The sequence below is a fragment of the Stegostoma tigrinum genome, chromosome 8, assembly GCF_030684315.1.
Source record: "Stegostoma tigrinum isolate sSteTig4 chromosome 8, sSteTig4.hap1, whole genome shotgun sequence".
Classification (NCBI taxonomy): Eukaryota; Metazoa; Chordata; class Chondrichthyes; order Orectolobiformes; family Stegostomatidae; genus Stegostoma; species Stegostoma tigrinum.
In genome coordinates this window covers 79,492,253-79,518,113 of record NC_081361.1, presented here as the reverse complement: position 1 = coordinate 79,518,113, position 25,861 = coordinate 79,492,253, and the positions used below count along the sequence as shown (strand labels likewise).

The window sequence follows — 25,861 nt, the reverse complement described above, 5'->3', positions numbered from 1 at the left end:
CATTTTGTACAAAGGCAATTAAAATCGCGGGCATGAGAACATTCCCAACTCCGATGCATCGTTATGATAACCTTCACACGTTGGGAATGAAAATCATCACCCAGAATTATGAAGACCGAGAAACACAACCACTCCAAGACAGAATATACAACTTTTGTTTCAAGGAGCTCTTTTCAATAGAGCAACATAGGCACTGCTTTCCTCTGCAAACAGGGAAATGTCTCTGGAAAGGCCTCCCTGTCTCTGTAAAAATAAAAGCACCTGGAATCAATATTGATTGGAAACAAGCATCATAACATCAAAAACACAAGGAATAATGACAACCATCATTATTGCTGATTGTGAAATACCCAATCATGGTCTCAGACTAAAACCTTACATCTCAAGGACATCCTAAAGTCTTCAATTAATCTCCTTACCTTGCATTTTACTGAATATTATCCCCTTTTAATTCCTGTCTTTGTGAGATCCTACATGATTTTGTAGAGGTTGTATGCTTATTTTGAGAGTTTAGGAGGTAATAAAACAAATAAAATTTAGCATTCTTTCACTCAAGAAAATCTTGTGATTAGCTCCATGGAACAGTTAACTAAATTTTAACTGGGCAAAGGTATGGATAGCCATATACTATAGAGATCAACCAAGGAAGTTATGAAGGGGGATGCGGATTCACCCCTCCTCATCTCATCATAACCCTGCCTAATAACCTTCGGGTTCCTTCCTACCTGAAGAATGATTTGCTGCAGCGGGGAATCAGGAAAAGATTCAGATTATTAGAATGAGTTTTGTTTAATTTATTCAGTTTGCTTTTTACGAAAGAATAGCGCATCGCTGTTGGAATGCCTTTCTGTTTTTGAATCCCTGTCACCATTCAGTATACCCTCAAGCAACAAATAATTACGCAGTAAACTCCATGCAAACGACCTCCACAACATGCTGTAACCCTAATGTAAGAGGAGTAACTCATTCTATACCAGGAAGCATTTCAATTTTTCACAGCAGCTAGTTTGTTTGGGTAAAACTGATGTTAGAAACTGACAAACAGCATGTAAATAGGCTTGAGTTAAGTTTTGCTTCCTGAGTTGTATTGGACAGATGGCCCACTATACAAAAAATGTATTTAATCATTATTTCTCCCTTTTATCATTAGCTTAACGCTCTCGCTCAGTGTTGGGGCAGCCATTCTTGTGTATGTGTGTACGACAATCAACAAGGACATCAACATAGACGTTATAAAATATTCCAACAAACATCAAAAAAGATGGTAGCTCAAAGAATTTGACATAATCAAAGATAATTAATCTTCCCACTGTTTAATTTTAAAGTCAATTTATACAGTGTGTACATTTTAAAAATAATTTGAGAATCCTTTAAAACATGGATAATGATAGCTATCTGGAGTACATTTTCTCAAAGGAAATCACTCTAGTTATAACTTGATATGTAAATAGCACAATGAACATGCTGCAAAACAAAGAGAAAATATTTTAAATTATTCCATTCAGTAAACAGAAATATTCCCTGAGACAAATGATTAAAAACTTGGACCAGGCTGTCATTGTGTTCATTTTATAATGAGGCTCATAGAACTGGTGACAGTTAAGCCAGCTGGATTGAAAAGTGACTTGGCAACAAGAAGGCATAGGCTGTGATAAAAAAAATAGAAATCACTGCCTCAATGACAGTGAGCAACAGCGTGACACACAGATCTGTGTCAGCTTCCCACTGTTCACAGGATTCATAAATAACCTAGAGGAATATACTTACGTCAAATGTGATGATGATTTCAAGCTAAGTGGATAGATAATAAACCTAAGATAGATAAACAACATTCAGAGGCCCAGGCCAATTAAACATACTAAGTCCACAATGTGTAGATGGATTTTAGCACAGTGATACGTTATTGTGAAAGAAACAGCAAAGGTATAGATAATAAAGAAATGCTATTTTTGCAGTATGAACCCTGAACAGAGACAGCAAGATCAAACTGTCTTCGAGCTACCTGAGGGAAACAATTTTTGTCTTGCAATAAAGGTTGGGTAGGAAATGAATCTAGGTATGTTTACTTACCATTGTTTTCTCACTATGAAGTTGTTAAGATATGACTGCCATTAGTAAGACCAGCATTTATTGTTCATTCCTAATTGCCCTAGGGACGAAACTAATTAAATCTTGGCTCCTGTTTGGCGAGAGTTAAGAGAAGTTATTTTTAACTTGCACCAGCCACTCTCTTTGATAAGACCTTGCTTTGGCCATACTTTCCAAAGCTTTGTGGTTACATTAAAGAGGTGTCAGAGAACACTACTGGACTGATTTTGGGATTGAGGTGTTCTAAATTATGTGGAGAGATGTATAGAACTTTTCTCTGTGAGAGGAAGAAAGGAAGACAGGGAGCAGGAATGATTTAACATCTTTAAAATGTTGCAACATGTCAATTGTGCTGAAAGAAACAAGTTGTTGGAAAGAACTGGAGCATGCAGGGCTTTAATAATTAATTGGCCCTATGTAAGTACAGGTATTAGTTGGAATGTCTGGATGATTATTCAGTAGTGGCAATATGAATCAGACTACCAACAAGAACTAAGGTTGAAAATACAAATTCCTTCGAAAGAGAATGGGGAAGCACCAATTGTTATGATGGTTAACTTGTTAGTGACAGACTTATTGTCCTGTTGGAATGGACGGGAATGGTGTTTCAAGAATGATGAAAAATGTTTCATTGTGTCAAAGGTATACAGGGTGGTAGAGAAGGTGTTTGGAACACTTGCTTTCATTGCTCAGACCACTGTGTATAAGAGTTGGGATGTCATGTTACAATTGTACAGGACATTGGTGAAGCCACTTTTGGAATCCTGCATATGGTTCTAGCCACCCTGCTGTAGGAAGGATATCACTAAATTGGAGAGGATGCAGAAGAGATTTACATGAATGTTGTCAGGACTGAAGGGTTCGAGTTTTAAGGATAGGCTGTGACATTTTTTCATTGGAGTGTAGGAGATTAAGGGGCGACCTTATGAAAATCATGAGGGGCATAGATAAGGTAAATAGCAAATAGGGTAGGGGAGTTCAAAACTAGAAGGTGTAACATTAGGTTGAGGGGGGAAAGATTTAAAAGGAACCTGATGGGCAACTTTTTCACACAGAGGGTGGTTTGTATGTGGAATGAACTGCCAGAGGAAGTGGGAGATGCAGATACAGTTACATTTAAACAACATTTGGAAAGGTACATGAATAGGAAAGATTTAGAAGGATATGGACCAAATGCAGGCAAGTGGGATTAGTTTTGTTTGGGAAACTTGGTTAGCATGGACAAGTTGGATCAGTATCTTTTCTATGCTCTCTGACTTGATGAGATAAGAGGCCAAATGAATAGTTCAGCCTTTGGTTTTAATTTCTTTCAGGATCAAGAAATCTTTATGAGGAACCCTTGCTGAGGTTGAGTGTGTGAGCTGGATTGTACATGATTTGAGTCTGACATGTTTAGTTCCACACTTTCAAGCTCCGAAAATTACTTTATGAATAATTAGGCAAAGGATGATTCTGTTATCAGATGTACACTCAGTGTGAATTACAATCTGATTTCATTGCAGCTAAACTGCTGTTACTCAAGAGGAAGATTTGGCAGAAGACGCTTCATCTCCATTGTTAACATTTAGCTGAAACAGGCAGCTTTCTGGCGTCCTGGTTTGTCCAGTAGCTCCTCAACCATCCAAGACCATCAACTGTGCCGCCTGTTTAATTACAATAAGAGAACCCAATTAAACTCATACTTTAACAAATGATTGCTGCCTTGCCAGCTCATGCGGTTTTACCTCTGGAGCTGCCTGTATGATTCTATTGTTATGGGGAATTCATCTAACGCTTTAAAAGATCTTGTCATGACAAAAGTAAGTAACAAACTCAGAAATGACCCTCTCTTTTAATAGGATGTTAAATTGTTCCAGATCAAGCTTACTATTTTTCTTTTCTTTGTGTTAATATACATAGTGCAACAGATTTGTTAGCATCTTGCAAATTCTTCAAACAGCTGAAAAACATTGATTTATTGTTAGAAGACAGTATTGACACTTTAATCACACAATCCTGCGCATATATCACCCATTAGATTTCACTGCAAGCAAATAGTCTCACCCCTTTCTCATTATATATCCTGAGTTTGAACAAAAAAAGCAACAGTTGTTTTGATAATAAAGTGTGAAGCTTGGATTCTCCAGCATCTGCAGTTCCCATTATCTCTGATACAACAGTTGTTTTGATTTTAGTTTCTTTTTACTGTTCATGCAGTTTCATGAATGCAATGATAACAGTAAAAATTAAAAACTTCACAGTTGGAAGACTTTTTTGACAATTGGATGTGATGTGAAACTTCCCTAATTTTGTTGAGTCATTTCTTTTTGTTAACTGTAATTTGCAATCAGAAGTAATGAATAGCGAAAGAGTGGGCAAAGGGAGGGAAAGACCAGTCAAGGACCATTAAGCGGATCTTCTAATTGCAGTAGTAGGTACTCAATGTACCTCCAGCAAAGATGAGAATGCTGTCATTATCACAGTAAAAGAGCAAGTAGTAGCGAATATTCCCATTTCTGACCTGATGGAGGGAAGGTCATTGTTGGGGCAGTTGATGTTGGGATGAGGAGACTACCCTCAAGAACTCCTCAGAGATGTTCTGGAGCTGAGATGATGACCATCAAAAAGCACAACGATCTACTTAAGCATCAGTATGCCTCCAACAAGCAAAGAGTTTACCCATAGGTTGCTATTGACGGCAATTTTGCTCAATCTGCTTGATTATATACTCTGTCAAATACTGCCTTGATATCAAGGATATTCAGTCTCACCTCGCCTCTGGAGGTCAGGTATTTGTCCACGTTTAAACTATTACGAGCTACATGGTCCCAGAGGAAACCAGAAAATAGCATCTGTAAGAAGGTTATTAATTTGCAAGTGCCACTTGATAATACTTCTGTCAATTCACTGATGATCAAAAGTAGCTGGTCTAGTTTGGATTTGTCCTGCTTTTCGTATACAAGGCACACCTGGGCGATTTTCCACGTGGTTAAGTAGATGCTAATTTTGTGGTTGTAGTGGAACAGCTTGGCTGGGTATTCAGGAGCGCTTTTATTGTCAGAATATGGGATCCCATAACCTTTACAGTATCTAGTGTCTTAAGACATTTCTTGATTCATGTGGCGTGAATGGATGCTGCGAATATAAGATGCTCACAAAGGTATCAAGTGGAAAATTCAATAAGCTCTGAAATCCTGCCACATCCGATCACATATAATAGGCAGACAACGAACAGGAGGTGAAGGCTCCACACACATTCCCAACCGGAATGATGACACAGCCCAGCACATTAAAGCAAAATGCAAGGCTGGAGCATTTGCATCCATCTCCAGCCAGATGTGCTGAATGGTTATAAATTGCAGCCTCGTCCTTACGTCAGCATGTGCTATTCACTTCAGCTACTCTTTGTGGAAGTGAATTTCACCTTTTAACCATATTTTTTCAGAATTTCCTCACCAATGTTTGACCTGATGCCATAAGATTTTGTGAGATCCAGAGTCAATGTTGAGGACTCCCAGCGCGACTATTAACCAATGCCAATGATGAAGGGTCTAGGCCCGAAACGTCAGCTTTTGCGCTCCTGAGATGCTGCTGGACCTGCTGTGTTCATCCAGCCTCACATTTTATTATCTTGGATTCTCCAGCATCTGCAGTTCCCATTACCACTAGCTGGATCTGCTGGGTCTGGGGCGTGTCAGGCTCTTGCTTGACCACTGTGTGGGACAGTTCTCTCAATCTTGACACCGGGCGCTAGATCTAGGTAAGGACAACTTCCTGAGAATGCAGTGGACACCAGATCAATGGATTTATTCACATCTAAATTAGATTGTTGGTGGACAAAGTGACAAGGGTCATACGGAGAATCCAGAGAAGTGGAGATCAGCCACAAACTTATTGATTAGTAGATCAGGCTTTGAGGAGTTGAATGGCCTACGCTTTCTATGAATCCTATGATTTCAGGAATTGGAGTGTTCAGCAATGTCTCCTCATATATAATTTTTTATTGTTCATTCATCGAACGAGGGTGTTGCCGGCTTGGCAGCATTTATTGTCCATCCCTAATTGCCCAGAGGGCAGTTCAGAGTCAACGGAGCCAGACCAGGTAAGGATGGCAAGGTGCAGAGCTGGATGCACAGCAGGCCAAGCAGCATCTTAGGAGCAGAAAAGCTGACGCATCGGGCCTAGAACCTTCATCAGAAGTGATGAAGGGTCTAGGCCCGAAACGTCAGCTTTCCTGCTCCTAAGATGCTGCTTGGCCTGCTGTGTTCATCCAACTCTGCACTTTGTTATCTCAGATTCTCCAGCATCTGCAGTTCCTATTATCTCAGGTAAGGATGGCAGTTTCCTTCCTTAAAGGACATGAGTGAACCAGATGGGTTTTTCCAACAATTAACAATGGATTCATGGTCATCATTAGATTCTTAATTCCAGATATTCCTCAGGTATAACGTTGAAGCTACTGCTGTTTTTGATACGTAAAAATTACTTGGACATCACTGACAGGGCACAAGTTTGCAAATGATATGAAAGTTGAAATGTAGTGAACAATGAGGAGGACAGGAACAGACTTCAGGAAGACTTGGACAGACAAATGAACTGGGAAGAGAATGGTACTTAAAGTCTGATTTTGAAAATTGTGACATATAAATGAGGAGAAGTATCATAAACTAAATCATACAATATAAGAAGTTTAGGAACAGACTGAATTTTTAAAAAAAATTCATTAATAGGTTGAAGGCATTGCTGGCTAGGCAGCATTTATTGTCCATCTCTAATTGCCCAGAGAATAGTTCAGAGTCACATTGCTGTGCGTCTGGAGTCACATGTAGACCAGACCAGATAAAGATGGCAGTTTCCTTCCCTAAGGAACACTACTGAACCAGATGGGTTCTTCCAATAATCAACAATGGATTCATGGACACCATTAAACTCTTAATTCCAGGTATTTATTTTATTCAAATTCCACCATCTGCCGTGGGGGATTTGAATCCAGGTCTCCAGAATGTTACCTAGATCTCTGGATTAGCAGTCCAGCGATAATACCACTAGGCCAAAGCCTCCCCTTAAGTCGTACTTAAGCAACTCTTTGAATGTGGCAGACAAATTGAGAAAGTTATGACACGTTCTTTGACTTCATGAATGGAGACATGGGATACACTGATTAGGTTACAGTTAGGGTTTTGTTTCCAATTTTGGGCAGCACACTTCAGAAAACTTGTTACAGCCAAGGAGGAGATGCAGAGTAGGCTTACCAGAATGGTGCCAGGTATCAAAGACTTCAGTTAGGTAGATTGACTGTAATAACTGGCATTCTCTTTAAAGCAGAGGATATTAAGAAAGGGCAGATTCAGTAGAAGTGGTAAAAATTCTTGGAAGATTTTAATAGAATAAAGAAAGACAAACTGTTTCCACTGGCAGAAGGATTGGCAACCAAAGGACATGGATTTAAGATGATTGGCAGAAGAACCAGCAGTGACACAAGGAAACATTCCTTTTCCACAGTGAGATGTAATGATCAGGAACGTACTGCCAAATAGAAGTAGATTCAATAATAACTTTCAATCAGAAGTTGGATAATTACTTGAGAATGGGAAGTTGTTCTGCTGTGGGGCAATAGCAAGAGAATTGGATAAACAGCTAGCTCAGGTAGAGACAAATAAAAACCGCAGATGCTGGAATCCAAGTTAGGCAGACAGGAGGCTGGAAGAACACAGCAGGCCAGGCAGCCTGGAGGAAAGGAGCAGTCAATGTTTCGGGTATTACCCTTCTTCAGGACTGAGATAGAATGGGCACCAAAGGCCTCCTATTCTCTATATGACACCATAGGTACACATACATACTGTTTACAAATGACGACAATTGCAACAACAATATACTTACCTTTTGGAGAGTATTCACAGCCTATATAACCTTGATATCCCAACTTCTCCAGCAAGCTGAATATGTAGCTGTAGTTGATCTCTCCTGGACTGTCTGGTTCATTCCGGTTAGGAGCTTGTGCAATTTGGACATGACCTGATGGTGGAAGACACAACACATCAGAACAGCAGTATATTCCTCAAGGACCTTTAGCAAACAACATGTAAAGTAGGGCTCGGGATTAAAAGTGCAATTATCTCTGACAGCAGATCTCTGCATGGAATTCACTGACAGCATGTATGTCATCAAGTTTGGTGAAGTGAATATCTTTTAATGAAAAACACGGTTCTTAATTATGTTTCTGGGAATGACAGCTTTAGCGGTGTATTGATGACGGCTGTTGTGTTCGATGTAATATCTCATCAGCCTGGGCAAAACTGCAGTGACTTTCTGCAAATTAACCGACTTTAATGATGTATCAGTCTCAAATATAATGCCCTTTCTACAGATCAGCACTGCACAATTGCACTGTGGGAACTGCTTAGTGTGTTTGAATCATCAGGGAGTTTGGCTAAACAAGACAATCATCAGCCGGACTTCATACACAGGGCATTCATTCTATACTGGACAAATGAGTACTGAAATTTCACTTTAACATTCCACTCACAAGCCTGCTGTATACGCCTGAGGACTCCACTTACATTCTGTGCCATGATTACGAGATGTTAAGTCAAGGGAATAAAAGAGCTTGCAGCTTTTAGTCATTCTTAGGGTGTTTTTAACCTTGAGAAAAATGCAATCCTTAAAATTTAATGTTAATTCTAATTTCAGAAATTGAGTTGCTGAACTACTCCAATTAGCTCCATAAAATTGAACATTCTTTCTCATGAGCCGCAATACTTTGTCAGGCAGTGAACTTTTATCTGTAGCTGCTGAAGGCTAGAGTACCTAAATAACACACTAAGGGTTAGTTCCTTAATGGGAATTTTCGTGATGGTCATTGAGAACTGGGAGCGTTCTCTTCTCTAAATCAAATCAACACCCAGAATCTCTGATGTGGAAAAACCCCATTCGGCCCAACCAGTCCATGCAGGCCCTGGTGCTCCATTTGAATTTCCTCCTGGCCTTCCTTATTTCAGTCCAGCAGCTTTCTATTTGCTGCTCACTTATGTGGCAATCCAGCTTCCCCTTAAATGCATCATTTCATTTGTTCTGTTCACTTTGTCTACTCCTTCTAGAAGTGAATTCCACCTTTTAATTAATTTTCTCTGAATTTCCTACTTGATTCTTTTGGGAATATCTTATATTCATGGCCTCCTTTTGCTTCACTCATGAATACAAATATTCTTATTGTGTTAACTCTATCAAACCCTTTCATAATCCTAACAATCTTCATTAAGAGAAACGTTAGTATTTCAGAGCAATGACCTTCCAAACTATTGCACTTCCAAAATATCACTTCCTTTTTCCTCAGATGAAGATATCTCTCAATCAAAAAATAGCAAACTATCTGCCCAATTTCCCCTACTTATGCTCTCACCCCTTCCCTTCCCTCCCAGAACTGGAATATGTTTCTTTCCCTGGCTCTGTAACTTGCTTAAAATCTGTTACATTTGTCTCATTCTTCCATTTTATTGAAACACTGGGTGGGATTTTCTGATGAGTGGCAAACTTCCACCTTTTCACTCATTTTAGGGGGTGGGGAAAGAGGGATACTGGACTGTAGTTGGTGGGGCTGGGGGGGGGGAAAGAGGCTGATATCTGACTCATTTGGGGTGGGGGTTGCAGAAGGGAGGGGTTTCCTGGGTCCTAGGAGTACAGGCCATTGTCGGGTTCAACAATGGAGGCGGCATGGTGGCTCAGTGGTTAGCACTGCTGCCTCACAGCGCCAGGGATGCGGGTTTGATTCCACCCTCGGGTGACTGTCTGTGTGGAGTTTGTACATTCTCCCATGTCTGCATGGGTTTCCTCCAGGTGCTCTGGTTTCCTTCCACAGTCTGAAGATGTGCAGGTTAGGTGGATTGGCCATGTTAAATTGCCCACAGTGTTCAGGGATGTGTAGATTAGGTGGGTTATAGGGGGATGGGTCTGGGTGGGATGCTCTGAGGGTCAGTGTGGACTTGTTGGGCTGAAGGGCCTGTTTCCACACTGTAAGAATTCTATGAATGGGCTATACAGGGGGTCTGGGGGGAATGTATACTTTGGCAGCTGCTCAGCTTAACAGTTACAAAGAGTTTTCAATTGTCTAACATTTCCCAGCTAACTTAACTGCTCAGAAACCCCCCAAATTTTCAGATTTAAATGGATATTTTGAGACTCCCAGGCACAGGGGAATGTCCAGTAGAATCTTCAATAGCCCAGGGCCTTAGAATCTGATACATCAGGAATTCTACAGGGTGCCTGATGCATAAATACCATCTGTGGTTGCAGAAACAACAATTTAGTTATTGAAAAATTCAGGCTAGCAATTTTGCTTCTCTCCACAGATGCTGCCTGCATTTCCAGCATGATGCACTTTGATTAATTATTTATAATTTCTTTGAGTTCTCCGAAGACAAGTAGCACTCACTCTCTGAGCACCAGAGCACACAGACACAACCCTGCCTCACAACAGAAACACCAACACTCCAAAAATGCTGGAAGATTAGCTTGTGTCACAACTTAATAACTTTCTTAGTATATGGGCAGATCACTGGCTACAATTCATCTGAAACAGAGACCTCTAAACGGAATGCAAGTACTTGCCTATTCGGGAGAAGTAGTTGGAGATGTTCTGAGTGAGATTCCCATCCATTATCTGGCAGTGAAACAAGTCCTGCATCAAAACACAATTCAGTTCATCCAGAAACAGCCAGTCTCTGCATAGAAACTTACGCCACGTTACCTCAGTTTGAAGCATCAAATTTACAAGGAGCCAGTCTTGTACAGAAACAATGTTTGATTGTGATACAAACTGAGTGAGCCTGAGGATTGCATTCCACTCTCAGATGTTAGGGGTCTATCATGCTGTACTGCAGAGTCTATACAGGAATCCATGCTCTACATTAGCTGTCTCCCACTTTATTTCATCTTTACACATCCTGGAGGAGATTTACCAGGATGTTGCCTGGTATGGAGGGAAGGTCTTATGAGGAAAGGCTGAGGGACTTGAGGCTGTTTTTGTTAGAGAAAAGAGGTTAAGAGGTGACTTAATAGAGACATACAAGATGATCAGAGGATTAGATAGGGTGGACAGTGAGAGCCTTTTTCCTCAGATTGAGATGGCTAGCGTGAGGGGGCATAGCTTTAAATTGAGGGGTGATAGATATAGGACAGATGTCAGAGGTAGGTTCTTTACTCAGAGAGTAGTAAAGGCGTGGAATGCCCTGCCTGCAACAATACTAGACTTGCCAACTTTAAGGGTATTTAAACGGTCATTGGATAAACATATGGATGATAATGGAATAGTGTAGGTTAGATGGGCTTCAGATCTGTATGACAGGTCGGCGCAACATCAAGGGCCGAAGGGCTTATACTGTGCTGTAATGTTCTACGTTCTATGCTTTTTCCTTATGTCTTTATCTAACTTCCTGTTCAATGTGTATACACTAATCCAATGGGTAGCGAATTCCACATTGTAAGAACACTAAGTAAAGAAGTTTTCCTGGTCTTCCTTATTGGGTTACTTAGTAACTATTTTGACCTTACATAGTGAGGAAATGTTATCACTCAAACAATTCAATTCCTAATGAAGGCATGTCCCAATATTAAATATCAAGAGAGGAATTATTCAGTGTCCAAAAATTTGTGATGCCTGTTGTCACAACAGAAGACTTTTACAGAGGTTTATAAAATCATGAAAGGTGTGCATAAGGTGAATGGCTTGTTTCTTTTCCCTGGGGTGGGGGATTTTAAGACTGGGGGCATAATTTGAGATGAGAGGAGATATTTAAAATAAGTGTTGAGGGGCAATTTTTTTTTTACACAGGGTGGTTCATGTGTGGAATGAATTTCCAGAGCAAATGGTAGCTGCAGATACAGTTGAAATGTTTGAAAGACATTTGGATAAGTATATGAACAGGGAAGGTTTGGAGGGAAATGGGCTAACTGCCACCAGGTGGGACCAGTTCAGTTTAGGATTATGGTCGGCATGGACTGGTTGGATCAAAGAGTGTGTTTCTGTGCTGTATGATTCTATGATTGGATTACTGCCCTTTGTTATTTCAGGCAGTGAATTTCTGATTTCGGGAGAAGCTGTTTGCTATTTTGGGCCTGCCTGGTGGCATGAGATCTGAAAAATGCTGCCATGATTAATGATGATGACAGCAGCACATGGACGGTTCATGTGTTGGCACTGTGTGCATGACGGGTAAGGTTTTAATTCTTTCATTGCCAGAAGGAATGAGATCCTTCAATATTTAAGGTAAATGTCTAACTATGTCTATCAGTAAATAACTGGAGTGAGTGGAAGGAAATGTCCACTGACCACAGGTAGACTTTCACAAATCTGGCTTTACCAAAGGAACTGTGTTTGTTACCAACACCACTGGTAAATGGAACATCTTGTGCACGTGTGTAAAATTGGAGACATTCCTTTAAACTCAGGTCCAGCATCAAACAGATCGCCTCTCCTCATGTTCAGACAAGTACTATACCTTTCAAAGACTTAGGGAGTCCAGTCACTATGAACAACTGTTTATTATGGATGGAAATGTAAAGATATGATCTTGATGTAGATTAGGCGGACTGGCCATGCTAAATTGCCCATACTGTCCAGGAATGTGCAGGCTTAAATGGATTAGTCATGGGAAATGCAGGGTTACAGGGATAGGGTAGAGGGGGTTGGGTCTGAGTGGGATGCTCTTTGGAGAGTCAGTGTGAACTTGATAGGCCAAATGGCCTGTTTCCACACTGTAGGGATTCTATGTAGCTCATGCTATTGACAGAGGAAACAACAGAGTGCCATGGAATATCAGTCATTCCCTCAGCATGTTGTAAAAGCTTAGTTTGGTCTAATTCATTGCTTATCGTGCTGTGGCCTTCTGGTCATGGTGGTTATTTAGTGACTGTGTATCAAAAGTTGGGCACAAAAACACATGAGCAGATGGATCATGCAGGATATTTTCAACGGTGGCACCCTATCTCCTGTGTGGGCAACACACTCTGATCCAAAAACTGCAATTGTCTAAAAAAACCAAAACATTTAACTTGCAGGCACTTCAAGTATGGGAATGGCGAGGCTGTTCTCAGATTGAACCGAGAGCGCAAGAGCTACACACACAGATGATCCCAGTGTTTTCAGATTTACAGCCATTTCCTGGCCCTTCTCATTCTCTGGATACACCAGCACCTTTTCCATCAGTAGAGATATCACAATTTCAATATTCCTGTCTGCTTTCAGGGGAGAGAATCAGAAATCAGCTAATTCTCTCTGTTCCCATTATTGCAGTATTTTTCCTGCAAGAATCATGTCAATGTAAGATGAATAAACTTCTTGCCCAATCAAACTTTAAAGTCCTCAACACACTTTGTCCAAGGACTTAAGGCACCCCAAGCATGTGATCTACAACCTAGTTATCTTTAGCACACTGATGATCAGTACAAACTGTGGCACAGAGACAGCCGCATGGGATGGAATAGGTTCCCAAATTTGGAAAATAATCCCAAATTTGTCAAATTCTCAAGCATGATGGCGCCATGTCTTGAAGAACGAGCCTGTGCTGGAGGGAGTATCCTTACACTACTGCCAATTAGTCCCGTCATCATCACTTCCACCCACTTTTATCAATTATTAATCATACTTAAAGCAGCATTAATATTAATTAAGTAACTAACTGTGAGCAGATGTGATGGCCGCCATAGATATGCTGAATGGGTATCTGGAGGCAGGATGATGCTTAAAGGATGATGTGGAAACAGGCACTCACTGAAGGGTCAAGATTTCTGATGCGATAATGACACGATTACTAGAAATTTGCCCAAGCTGGATCGCTGAGAGGTATTTCTGTCCGCATCAAAAAGCAGCAATCAGGCATGGATGTGATATTAATATTTCAAGTGAACATGAATGTGCTGACTCCTGTCCTCATCAAAGGAGGATCTGATTACTGATTCATCAGGCTTTCTGTCCTCCATTATTCTTACAGATTCTAAATCACCAGCAACTCGGGAATTTGGGAAATTGTTTTCTATTTACGGTGTCACTCACCAGCTGGAGTTTCAGATTGGGCCTACCCACTTGCTGCAGAATCTTCTCAGCTGGAACAAACAGTACGATCTCTATTAAACAGGTACACAAGGAAACAGTTGCTAACCAACAGATTAAACTGCTTGAATTTCATCTCAGTCTTAAACCACATGTTATGACTAATTTAACAAGGGTGCAATCTTTAAAGGTTGGGTTAAGCTAACATTTTATTTCAAGGGGATTTAGTATAGCGGCATATTGCTGCAATGTGTAGATCAAAAGCACTGTAAATGTAAACATGCAGGTTGGTAGATATAATGTTGTCAGCTGTTCCTCAGTCCTAGGAAGATGTCATCGTAGATCAAAGAATCCCCACAGTGTGGAAATAGGCCCTTCGGCCCAACAAGTCCACACTGACCCTTGAAGCATCCCATCCAGACCCATCCCCTTGTAACCCACCTAATCTGCACACCCCTGAACACTACAGGTAATTTAGCATGGTCAATCCACATTACCTGCACATTTTTGGACAGTGGGAGGAAACCGGATCACCCAGAGGAAACCCATGCAGACACAGGAAGAACGTGCAAACTCCACACAGACAGTCACCCAAGGGTGGAATCGAACCCAGGTCCCCGGTGCTGTGAGGCAGCACTGCTCACCATTGAGCCACCGTTCTGCCCCTGTCTGTGCAGGGCTGCGGGTTTATGCAATGGTGTCTTCAGTTGACTAAGCAGGTCGATTCTTGAACTGGAGATCTTTGTGGATAGGCTGTTGCACTAGGTAGTGGGATCCAGAATGTAGGGTTTGCTTTTCCTCATCATTGAGGCATTTGTACTCGATGCTTGATGCAGCTCGATGGGCAAATGTTGCCATTTTGAACGATTGGCATCAAGCTCCATTCAGTCATTCACAAGTGGCTGAAAACAGCAATTGGCACAATCTCTAAGAGAGATGCTCATTTAACCAGAATTAATGATTGCAAAATTATACAGCACAGACGATGGTCGCTCAGCCCATCATGCCCGGGTCAACATTTTGGAAATCTGACTATTCCCAGTCCATTGCCCTGTATCCATAACTCTGTAAATGTTTCTTTTTTAAGTGTGTGGATCATATTCTATTTGCAATGTTAAAATTGCTTCCAACACTCCTTCAAGCGCACATTTCAGATTACAATAGTTCATCACATCAATAATCATTTCCCCACCACCCCATTCCTCTCACTCTTTTGTCAGTTATCTTAAATCTATATCCTCTCAGTTACTGAGTCTTCTGCCAGCCAAATTAATTTCTTCCCATTTACTCTTATCAACATTCCTCATAATTTTGAATGCTTCTAGTCAACTTCACATAACCTTCTGTATTCTAAAGAGAACAATCCTATAGTAGAAGGGTTTGGAAGGGTTAATGTTTAGGACAGAGGGAGTATCATGTCCCACATTGAACATGTAAGAGATGACAGAGAAGCATCATGGCTACTGTGGAGTTAGTCATACTTCTGTAAAGATGCATTTTGTTTCTTAATATTTAATAATGTGGTTATTGTTCAAACCTATTGGGGGTTCAGTTATCATTCCTATCCAGCCTACTAAGCATACAACAACTCTCACTTTCTCCAGTGGACAGACAGACAGACACACACCCCACCTTGGTATAAACTGGTAAATACCTTCTGCATCCTTTGTAAATAAAGGAGCAGCTGTAAGGAGAGCTGCTTTAAAAAACTGTCAGCACTGCATGCCTTCTCTGTCATGATTTCAGAAGATAAGTGTGTAGTTCTCACAAATAATCCATGGTAAATACAATGCAGAGCTGTCTCCACATGATATAAATACCTCAGTAAACACAGTTCCTCAAGGGACATTCTCACAGACCTCTCAAACTCAGTTTTAGAATATGGTCCTGTACTAGCGCAGCACAGAGTTTTCACAGCAATGAAAGAGGCCCTTTGGTTCACCATGGAAATACTGAAATATCATTTTGGTGCTAAAATGACTTGTAAACCATATTGAAATCTAGAAGGAAATACCTAGATACCAATTTAAAATGCAGATTCTGATGTGAGCTACACTTGTGTGATGTTACCATATAAATATAAATATGTATTTTTGTACCTCAAGGCTATTTCATATGCATCACACCTGAGAGGCTGATGACATTTACATGTCTAAAATGCAAGTTATTATTAGATTGTAAGGAGTGGGTGCCATTAGTATGGCCAGCATCTAATGCTCATCTCTAATTGTCTTCTAGAAAGTGGTGGTGAGCCAGTTTCTTGACACACTCCAGCCTTGTAAAGTTGGAAAACATGCCTATAGTGCAGTTAGGGAGAGAGTTCCAGGATTTTAATCCAGGACAACTGAGCTTCAGAGATAGGCATCTATGTCAGGAGATCCAGTGAATTGCACAGAAGCTTTCAGATGGGCGGGGCCGTGAGAGGTCGCAAATTTGTAAGGTGCTATTGGTCATACCCTGGAGAGTTGCTGCCATGTATCTTGCAAAAGGTAAACACTACTGTCAGTGTCTGCCAGTGGTGGAGGAAGTAAATCTTCAAAGTGACGAACACCGTGAATATATTTGGGCTGCTTTGTCGCAGATACAGTGCTAAGCTTTTTGAGTCTAGTTGGGGCTGTCCATATCCAAAGAAGCATCACACTCCCGAAGTGTGTCTTGTCTATGGTAGTCAGACTTTGTAGAATCAGGAGGGAAGTTACTCACTGAATGGCCATTAGCTTTGGAGCTGTTCTTGTAATGCTCACATGGTTGGCTTAATTCAGTTGCTGGTCAATGGTGTTCCCAGGATGTTGATAGTGGGGAATCCAGAAGTGGCAATGCCATTTGGGGAATCAGCCAATAATAAAATGGTTGAACATCAAGGAGCAATGGCTAGATTCTCAGCTAGAATTATAGAACCCCTGCAGTGCAGAAGGACTCCATTCAGCCCATCAAGGCTGCACCAACTCTTCAAAGAGCATCCCACCCTATCCCTGTAACGCCACATGTACCACAGCTAATCCACCCTAGCCTATCCGTTGTGCCTAGCACTTGTGTGAGATAAAAGCTAATTCACGAACAACATTACAAAAGGGATTAAAAACCCAACCTACGTGCTTCACTTCCCAGATAGTAAAACCATTCTGGTCAGTATAGAGAAGGGTTTTGCAGAAATCTAGGTTATGGATGAACAGATCTTGTGGAGATTATATTTTTCATACTCTAGAGTGTTCATTCCAGAAGAATATTCACAATCTTTGTTGACTTTGTACGACACTTAGATTTTATGTCTTCATATATCTTTACAAAAAAAGGACAGTAGCTTGGGAAGTGGAGAACAGGTTCAATTAAAGTCAAAGAGGTTTTTTGAAGAGAAAACAGACTGGGACCAAGGAGGCACAAAGAAATCTAGATCAACTGTGCCATCACTGGCTGGATGGTATATCTACAGAATGACAAATTTACATCAGCATTTTCCATTATAAAGATAGACACTGGAATGGTGAACTCAAGGCTTTTAGTATGTTAGCAAAAAAGATTTCCCAATTCATGTGTTGCTCCTTAATAAATCATATGAAAAATAGCAAGAGGTGATCATATTGTGTGACATATATTTCTCTACCCAGCTGAGCAAACTTAAAATCAATTGCTTTTTAAATTTTATGAATAGCCTGACTACCAGAGTATTTTACAGAGCTTGAATGGAACTGCTTAAAGCTCAATGTTCACACTTACCTTGATGCGGAGTATTCAGGAAGTAATAGGGATCTGTGATTCGAGAGTTAATAGGTTCAATCAACCCTAGCATCTCTTCCTGAGTAAAAATAAGTTTAGCGTTATGCTCATGTGCTTAGGTTCAAGAAATAATACAAAAAAAAAGTGACATTTCTTTGGGATGTTGAAAAATGATAGTATCAGCCAGTCCTCCTGTCCATCAGTAGATTGGTACATTGTAGCCCACAGTAAAGGGGCTATGGGCAGGCAGAACAAAGCCTTTGTACTCCAGGTACAATAGAGTGGGGAGGGATAAAAGAGGGGAAAACTATAATATCTGGTTCAACGAACAAGAAGTCTAAGTCAGTGATACTAGCTAAATAGTGATGAATGCTCTCACCAATGTCTCAACTCATTAACTACCTAAATCAATGGTGCTATCGTCTTTATAGCACATGCAGCCTCAATGAGTGTACAGATGCTGCCTGAACACACGCGCGTTCCCAGCATTTACTGCTTTTATATCAATTGTACGCAAAAAGTTATCAGTGTCTAATCTCACCAGGGACAGTAACAACCCTAAGTCAATTGCTTTTACCCATAACTACAAGGGCTGGCTCTTAAATGTGAACTTAATTCCAGGAACTGCCGAGGCTGTGATGTACTCTCGTTTTAAGGCACTTTTCAAAACAGATTTATAGTAAAGAGGACGGAGGAGGAAGATCCATTAACAGTCATTGTGCACAACAGATATCACCATGTTCCCTATGAATCATTAGTCTTTGACGTTTTACTGTTCTATTAGAAAGCTACCTTTGAGAGGATGTCTGCAGCATACTTCAGATTTTCTATAAATGTGGTCTCCATCTCCTTGGTAACAGATGTTCTGTCTAAGTCCACTGGAACACGTCCTGCCATCAAATGGATCCTTAAACAGAAAGAATAGCAATACTGTTTAAAAAATGTTCCTGTTGATATTACACCTCATTACTTTAAAATGTACCTTTCACAATATTCTAACATTTTAAATTCTTTCTTTGAATGTGAAAGTCAGTAACAACGTTGGTATTTACTGTCCATCTCCAGTTACCTTGGTTACCAATAACTCAGTAACTTTATGGTGTGATTTGAACCCGTACTGTAGGACACTAACCTGGGGTTCTGGATTACTATTCCAGTGACTACTATGCCATTATATCAGTGTGACATTTTCACGGCCTCCCTCTTCATTATCACTAAATGTTTAGGGAGCAAAGTGGCTGCCTCTTCCCAGTTTGTTTGTGTATGCATTGAAAGGCAAGCTTTAAGTCCCAATTTGAACTTCAGATATATAGGCAGATTTCATTAATTTTGTCTTCGGATATTGTCAGGCTTGAGTACGCCTGATTTTTTTTTCCCAATATTTGGCTTTAGTTTCACTGCTTCAAGAATTTATTGGCGAAATATACATTTCATCATTAATCTGTGGTTATAGTTCGAAGGTTCAAATAGCATGTTGTGTTGATGTTTCTCACCTGTCCCACTGGCTCGACTGCTATCCAAATCATGGGTGTACACAACAAGTTTTAAAGGCAAAATGTGTTTGTAGTCCATCAAAAACCCAAGAGATACGATGGCACAGTGATTAGCGCTGCTGCCTCACAGCACCAGCGACCCAGGTTCAATCGCAGTCTCGGCATTGCACATTTGCACATTCTTCCTGAGTCTGTGTGGGTTTGCACTGGGTGCTCTGGTTCTCTCCCGTGGTCCAAAGATGTACAGGCTAGATGGATTGGCCATGCTTAATTGCCCGTAGTGTGCAGGCTAGGTGGATTAGTCATGGTAAATGCAGAGCTGTGGGGAAATAAAGGCCAATTCTATGTGGGATGCTGCTTGGAGGGTTGGTGTAGGCCAAATGGCCTCTTTCCTTACTGTAGAGATCCAGGGCTTCTTTTGACACTTACTCTGCACTTGTTTCCAGGTTCTAAATGGAATATCAATTCTCAAACTGAACTGCTGTATCTGAACTCTCACTCCCTGGCTTAGTAGTCCAGGTCAGTAGCTAAATAGGAGTATCGGAACAATATGTACAATACGTACAGTAAATGAGCAAGTTTCACTTTGCTTAGCTTCTCGCATTTTGGTAGTTGTATGGTACAGCAGTAATGGAGTTGTTGACTAATCATGGCAATTAATCTTCATCAACTAGTCTGTGATGGAACTGGAAAATGGCAAGGAAAATCCGTTGTGATGGAACGTTTTGGCAGCCAAAAAGCTGAAATTATCCATTCCAGGCAAGCATACCACACTTACCCCATTATCCTGTTGCGTATTCTGTCTTCCAATTTTTCATTTGCTGAAATAAATCGCTTTAATTTGCACATGAATGAACAAACACTTTCCACTTCCATCAACTCCATTGGGAGCCCATTCCACAGATTTACCAAAATGTTCATAAGAATATTGTTACCACTGCTGAGTTTTGTATTTAAATCCTCTTTAATCCCAAGCCACGGGTTCTGACTGCTAAATTTGTCGTGGTTCACATTATCTCGTCCCTTTCAAAACTGATGGACAGCAATCATATCATATAAACCAGTCCAGAAACTACACTGACTGATAGCTAGACAAATGCAGTTTGTGTAGTTTTATAATTCAGTCCTCCTGCTCTGTCAGGACTCTGTTGATTGCAGGAGCATAGTAAATCCACTGGATTATTAATTACATGGAATATGTTATTGAGTCTGCACCCTTGGTCCCTCCTCCATTCTTCAGCCTTACTGGCATTCATCTAACAAAGGAGGAATACTCTGAAGGCTTGTAATTTCAAGTAAACCTGTTTGACTATAACCTGGTGTTGTCTGACTTTTTGATTTGCTCCAGTTTTACAGAAAATGTCTCCCTCTCTTGGCCTATCTTCTATTGTTGTGATTCTACAGTACACTTTTCCGCCTCTCCCTGTCCTAACTCTAGTTTCTCTCTCTCTCTTCTCTGAACAGTTCTACACTCTCCCTTTACCCAAAGTCCTGCTGAGTTAATCAGCATTAGATGTATCCGTTGCAAAGTGTCGGTTCTAGGTGGGGTGCTGTTGCTTGCAACAGTCTGGACCTCAGCATTTGTGTTGTCATACCCTGCAGCACAGCACTGTGTACCTGTCTGTCAATACACAGATCTCAGGACACTCAAATGAATACAACAATCTGGTTGCCCCATTACAGGAAGGATGTGGAAGCATTGGAAAAGGTGCAGAGGGGATTTACCAGGATGTTGCCTGGTCTGGAGCGCAGGCCCTACGAAGAAAGGCTGAGGGACTTGGGTCTGTTCTCATTGGAGAGAAGGAGGCTAAGAGGGGATTTAATAGAGACGTACAAGATGATCAGAGGATTAGATAGGGTGGACAGTGAGAGTCTTTTGCTGAGGACGATGACTTCAGCTTGTACAAGGGGGCATAGCTACAAATTGAGGGGTGATAGATTTAAGACAGATGTCAGAGGCAGGTTCTTTACTCAGAGAGTGGTAAGGGCATGGAACGCCCTGTCTGCCAATGTAGTTAACTCAGCCACATTAGGGGCATTTAAACAGTCCTTGGATAAGCACATGGATAATGATGGGATAGTGTAAGGGGAGGGGCTTAGATTAGTTCACAGGTCGGCGCAACATCAAGGGCTGAAGGCCCTGTTCTGCGCTGTATTGTTCTATGTTCTATGAACATTACAATTGGAAACCTCCACTCAATAATCTCCAGCTTCTTAAGCATCACTCTACCACGCATCTGTCGACTGGCAAAAACCCTTAAGTTGGTCGAAACCATTAATGTCACACGGCACGTACCACTCCTGATGACATTTCAAACCTCCTCGTGTCTGTCTTCCATTTCATCAGCCCATGTGAAGCAAACTTTCTGAACAAATATTGAATCAAGGATTGGAAACAGGGGAAGTCACTAACAGAGCCTTTGTGGCTAAACTTATGTGTCAAATGGCAGGCTTTGAAATACCACAGTAACAGTGGTCATTCATCAACAGATTAAGAACATACTTGGAGGGGTGGGGTGGCGGGTGCCTGCACGGCTAACCTCTATTTCTGGGACCTCCGTACAAATCCCTTTTGCACTTGTGGGGAGATGCAATCAATGCTCGCATTACCAAGGAGTGCTCCCTCTACAGACTAAATCATCTCAAAACTTAACCAGTTAGCAGGCTACTGCTTGGCTGAAGGGATTTGCATTGACTACATAACTGTAATCAAAATGGCCAAAGCCCTAAAATAGCACTTGAATGATACTCACTGCTTGCACCCTACAGCCTTAGCGTACTTCACTGCTGATTCCAATCCTGTTCGGAATTCGGCGTGCTGCATCGGAAGTGCTCCAAGTCCAAGTTCTCCTTTTGCTTTGTTTCCTGGAAAGGAGGAACCCAACACAGAAAAAAAAACAGTACAGCAGGAGTTCTAGCGAGCCGTGGATTGGAAGGACAATAGGAGTTTCCAGACCCTGCCTTCTATCTTCCTGGACGTTCATTGCCCAACCAAAGAGTGCAATATCCCAGTTGCAAACAAAGACAGTGCCTTCGTTCAATGAAAATTGATTCTGACGATCCTTCAAAAACCAACAGGCTAACTTGACATATCATTAAAGGTCTTTTCCCCTGAGTTGGGGAGTTCAAAACCAGGAGGCATAATTTGAAGGTGAGAGGAGAAAGACTTTAAAAGGCATCGGAGGGGCAATTTTTCCATACAGCAGGTGGTTCATATGTGGGAGAAGAAGTGACAGATGCATGTACCGGAACAGCATTTAAAAGACAATTGGACTGGTAAATGGACAGGAAAGGTTTAGAGGGATATAGGACAAATACAGGCACACGGGACTAGGTTAGCTTGGGTCTGTTTCTGTGCTGCATGACTCTATGACTCTAGGGGGTTCACTACCCAAGTATTTATGATTGAATCTAGACTGTACATCATGGTTGATTATCTTTCCCTTATCATTTACTTTATTCTCATCATTTACTTCTTTAGACATTCAATTTGGATTTGGAATTAATTGATATATATTTACCAGGAGGGGTATTAATCATTACAATCTCCATTCCATTCCTCTTCAAAACTTCCTTTAACTGTGTTGCTTCAGTATCGTACGGCCATGCCACCTCCACTGCTTTGAATCCTGCCTGGGCAGCTGCCTCTACCCGTTGGCATAAGCTTTCAAACTCCAGGAAAAGCCAGGAAAGGTTAGCAGCGAAACGCAGAGGATATGGCATTGGGACTGTAAACCAAATGGAAGAAGAAGTATTAGTGGAAGGCTTTGAAATGTCCAAAGGTGAACTCTCATTCTCTAAAGGTGAGAGCACAGATTGACTGAAATGCCAAAATTGCTCTGTGCATTCTCAAAAGCACACAGTTATTACATACAGCGCTGGGCACAACTGCATTACTACGATTCACTACTGCCACATACAATTTGTACTCATCTTTCAGACTCATTCCTTTTTGTTTTAAACACAAAGAAGCAGGTATGGTGAAGCTTCATTAGACTGCTATTTTTCAATGGCCTATTAAACACATTTAACAGACACTAAAAGCCTTTTCTTTTTGGATGATATTCATTAAACAACAAATATTCTACAGCATTTCTGCTAACTATAGGTTCATTTGAGAACTTAATTATGGAACTTTATTATCCTTCAATGTAATGTCACAGCGGGTGATCCAAGCAAAGTGTGATCATTTTAAACCACCAACTGCGATTACATCATTTAATGCACATATTTCAAAGGGCAGTAATAATTTAACATTTACCAGGAGAGAAACCTTCTTTTGCATTTATTTGCTCATTACAAAACTTTTGTTCAGTTCTTGGGTTCGAGTTCTTTAGCAATCACGGTCAACAAATGGTGAGAATTTTCAACAGATATTCCTTCAGCAGAAAAATATCCAGTTGAAGTTATGTAGATTTATTGTTAAACTGTTCTTTATTCATGTGTGGGACAATGGGCACAGCTGGCAGACAGCATATATTGACCATCCCTAATTGCCCTGGAGAAGGTGCTGGTGAATTGCCTTCTTGAATGACAGAAGTCCTTGGAGTGCAGGGACACCTGCCATGATTTTGATTCAGTGGCAGTGAGGGAACAATTATATAGTTCCAAGTCAGGATTGTGTGTGGCTTGGAGGGGAACCCTCAGGTGGCGGTGTTCCCATGCATCTGTTGCCTTCTCCTTCTGGATGGTAGGGGTTGTGAGTTTGGAAGGTGCTGTCGAAAAAGTCTTATCAAGATGCTGAAGTACATTTTGTAGACAGTACATGCTGCTGTCTCTGTGTGAGAGTGCTGGAGGGAGTGAATATTGAAGGCGATGGATGGGGTGGCAATTGTGCAGATAACTTTGTCCCAAATAGTGTCAATCTTAGACAAGTGGAGAGCATTCCATCACACTTCTGACTTATGCCTTGCAGATGGGGGACAGGCTTCGTGGAGGCAGCAATTTAGTTATGTGCTGCAGAATTTCTAGTCCCTTATCTGATCATGTAGTCACAGCATTTAGATGAACGGTCCAGTTCAGTTCTTGGTCAATGGTAACCCCTAAGTTGTTGATAGTGGACGATGTAGTGTTGCTAATGCCATTGAATATCAAGGGGTGATGATTAGATCGTCATTGTCTGGTACTTGGATGGCATGAATGTTACTAACCACTTATCAGTCCAAGTTTAAATGTTGTTCAGAACCTCTGCATCTGAACATGGACTGTTTCAGTATTTGAGAAGTCATAAATGGTGCTGAACATTGTGCAATCACTGACAAACATCCCTACTTCTAACTTTATGATGGAGGGAAAGTCATTGATGAAACAGCTGAAGATGGATGGGTCTAGGACAATACCCTGAGGAACTAGGGTTCTTGTGGCATAGTGGTAGTGGCCTTATCTCTGAACTGGTTAATTAGAAAATATTAGAAAAAATCTCAGAGAAACTCCTCCAGTGATGACCTGACCATGGTTGTCCTTCAACAATCACAACCATCTTAGACCATAAGACATAGGAGTGGAAGTAAGGCCAGTCAGCCCATCAAGTCCACTCTGCCATTTAAATCATGGCCGATGGGCATTTCAACACCACTTCCCTGCACTCTTTCCGTAGCCATTGATTCTTTTGAGATCAAGAATTTGTCGATCTCTGCCTTGAAGGCATCCAACGTCCCGGAATATACTGCACTCTGCGGCAATGAATTCCACAAGCCCACCACTCTCTGGCTGAAGAAATGTCCTCTCATTTTAGTTTTAAATTTACCCCATTTAATTTTAAGGCTGTGCCCACTGGTCCTAGTCTCCCCGCCTAGTGGAAACAACTTCCTAGCGTCCACCCCTTCTAAACCATATATTATCTTGTAAGTTTCTATTAGATCTCCCCTCAACCTTCTGAATTCTAATGAGTACAATCCCAGGATCCTTACCCGTTCATCATACGTTAAAGCTACCGTTCCAGGGATCATCCATGTGAATTTCTGCTGGACACGCTCCAGGGCTAGTATGTCCTTCCTGAGGTGTGGGGCCCAAAATTGGACACAGTATTCTAAATGGGGCCTAACTAGAGCCTTATAAAGCCTCAGAAGCACATTGCTGCTTTTATATTCCAACCCTCTTGAGATAAACGACAACATTACATTCGCTTTCTTAATTACGGACTCTACCTGCAACAGGCATGCTTTGTGACAGGCATGACTCCAACCAGGAGAATGTTTTCCCCAATTTCCATTGACTCCAGGTTTGTTAGGACTCCTTGACATCACGCTCAAATACAGCCTTAATGTCAGGGACAGTCAGTTCGTTCGGCGCCCATTTGATGCCTGCAAGCGCCAGCAAATCAGCTGCCCACATGTGAGAGAGAAAGTTGTAGCAAATCAACTCAAAGAACGGCGTTCAGACAGAATTACCAGTTACAATAGCGGAGAGGAAGCGTGAGACCAAACACAACATTACGAACCCAGCACTGCCAGTGACAGGGCCTGGAAGATAATGAATTCTACAATCATTAACTTTTATAGTTAATTATTAAATTTTATTCCATCAATGATTAAAATACTAGAGT

General features: G+C 41.2%; 1 protein-coding gene across 8 annotated transcripts in view; it reads right to left on the bottom strand.

Moving 5' to 3' along the window:
• Positions 1 to 1,341: 1,341 nt before the first annotated feature.
• The window catches only part of hyi (hydroxypyruvate isomerase), a 120,529-nt gene continuing 96,009 nt past the window's right edge, over positions 1,342 to 25,861 (bottom strand). For 2 of the 8 annotated variants that reach the window (XM_048539594.2, XM_048539596.2), the window contains 8 exons: positions 22,839 to 23,045; positions 22,071 to 22,182; positions 18,617 to 18,731; positions 17,825 to 17,903; positions 14,114 to 14,184; positions 10,672 to 10,741; positions 7,948 to 8,082; positions 1,342 to 3,731 (listed from right to left, as the gene is read on the bottom strand). In XM_048539594.2, coding sequence (XP_048395551.1) covers positions 3,646 to 3,731; positions 7,948 to 8,082; positions 10,672 to 10,741; positions 14,114 to 14,184; positions 17,825 to 17,903; positions 18,617 to 18,731; positions 22,071 to 22,182; positions 22,839 to 23,045 — 875 coding nt within the window. In that variant the 3' untranslated portion in view covers positions 1,342 to 3,645. Of the gene's footprint in view, positions 3,732 to 7,947; positions 8,083 to 10,671; positions 10,742 to 14,113; positions 14,185 to 17,824; positions 17,904 to 18,616; positions 18,732 to 22,070; positions 22,183 to 22,838; positions 23,046 to 25,226; positions 25,304 to 25,463; positions 25,755 to 25,861 lie in introns of those variants that run through there. The other 6 variants (XM_059648019.1, XM_059648020.1, XM_059648021.1 and 3 more) reach the window with 6 other exon arrangements.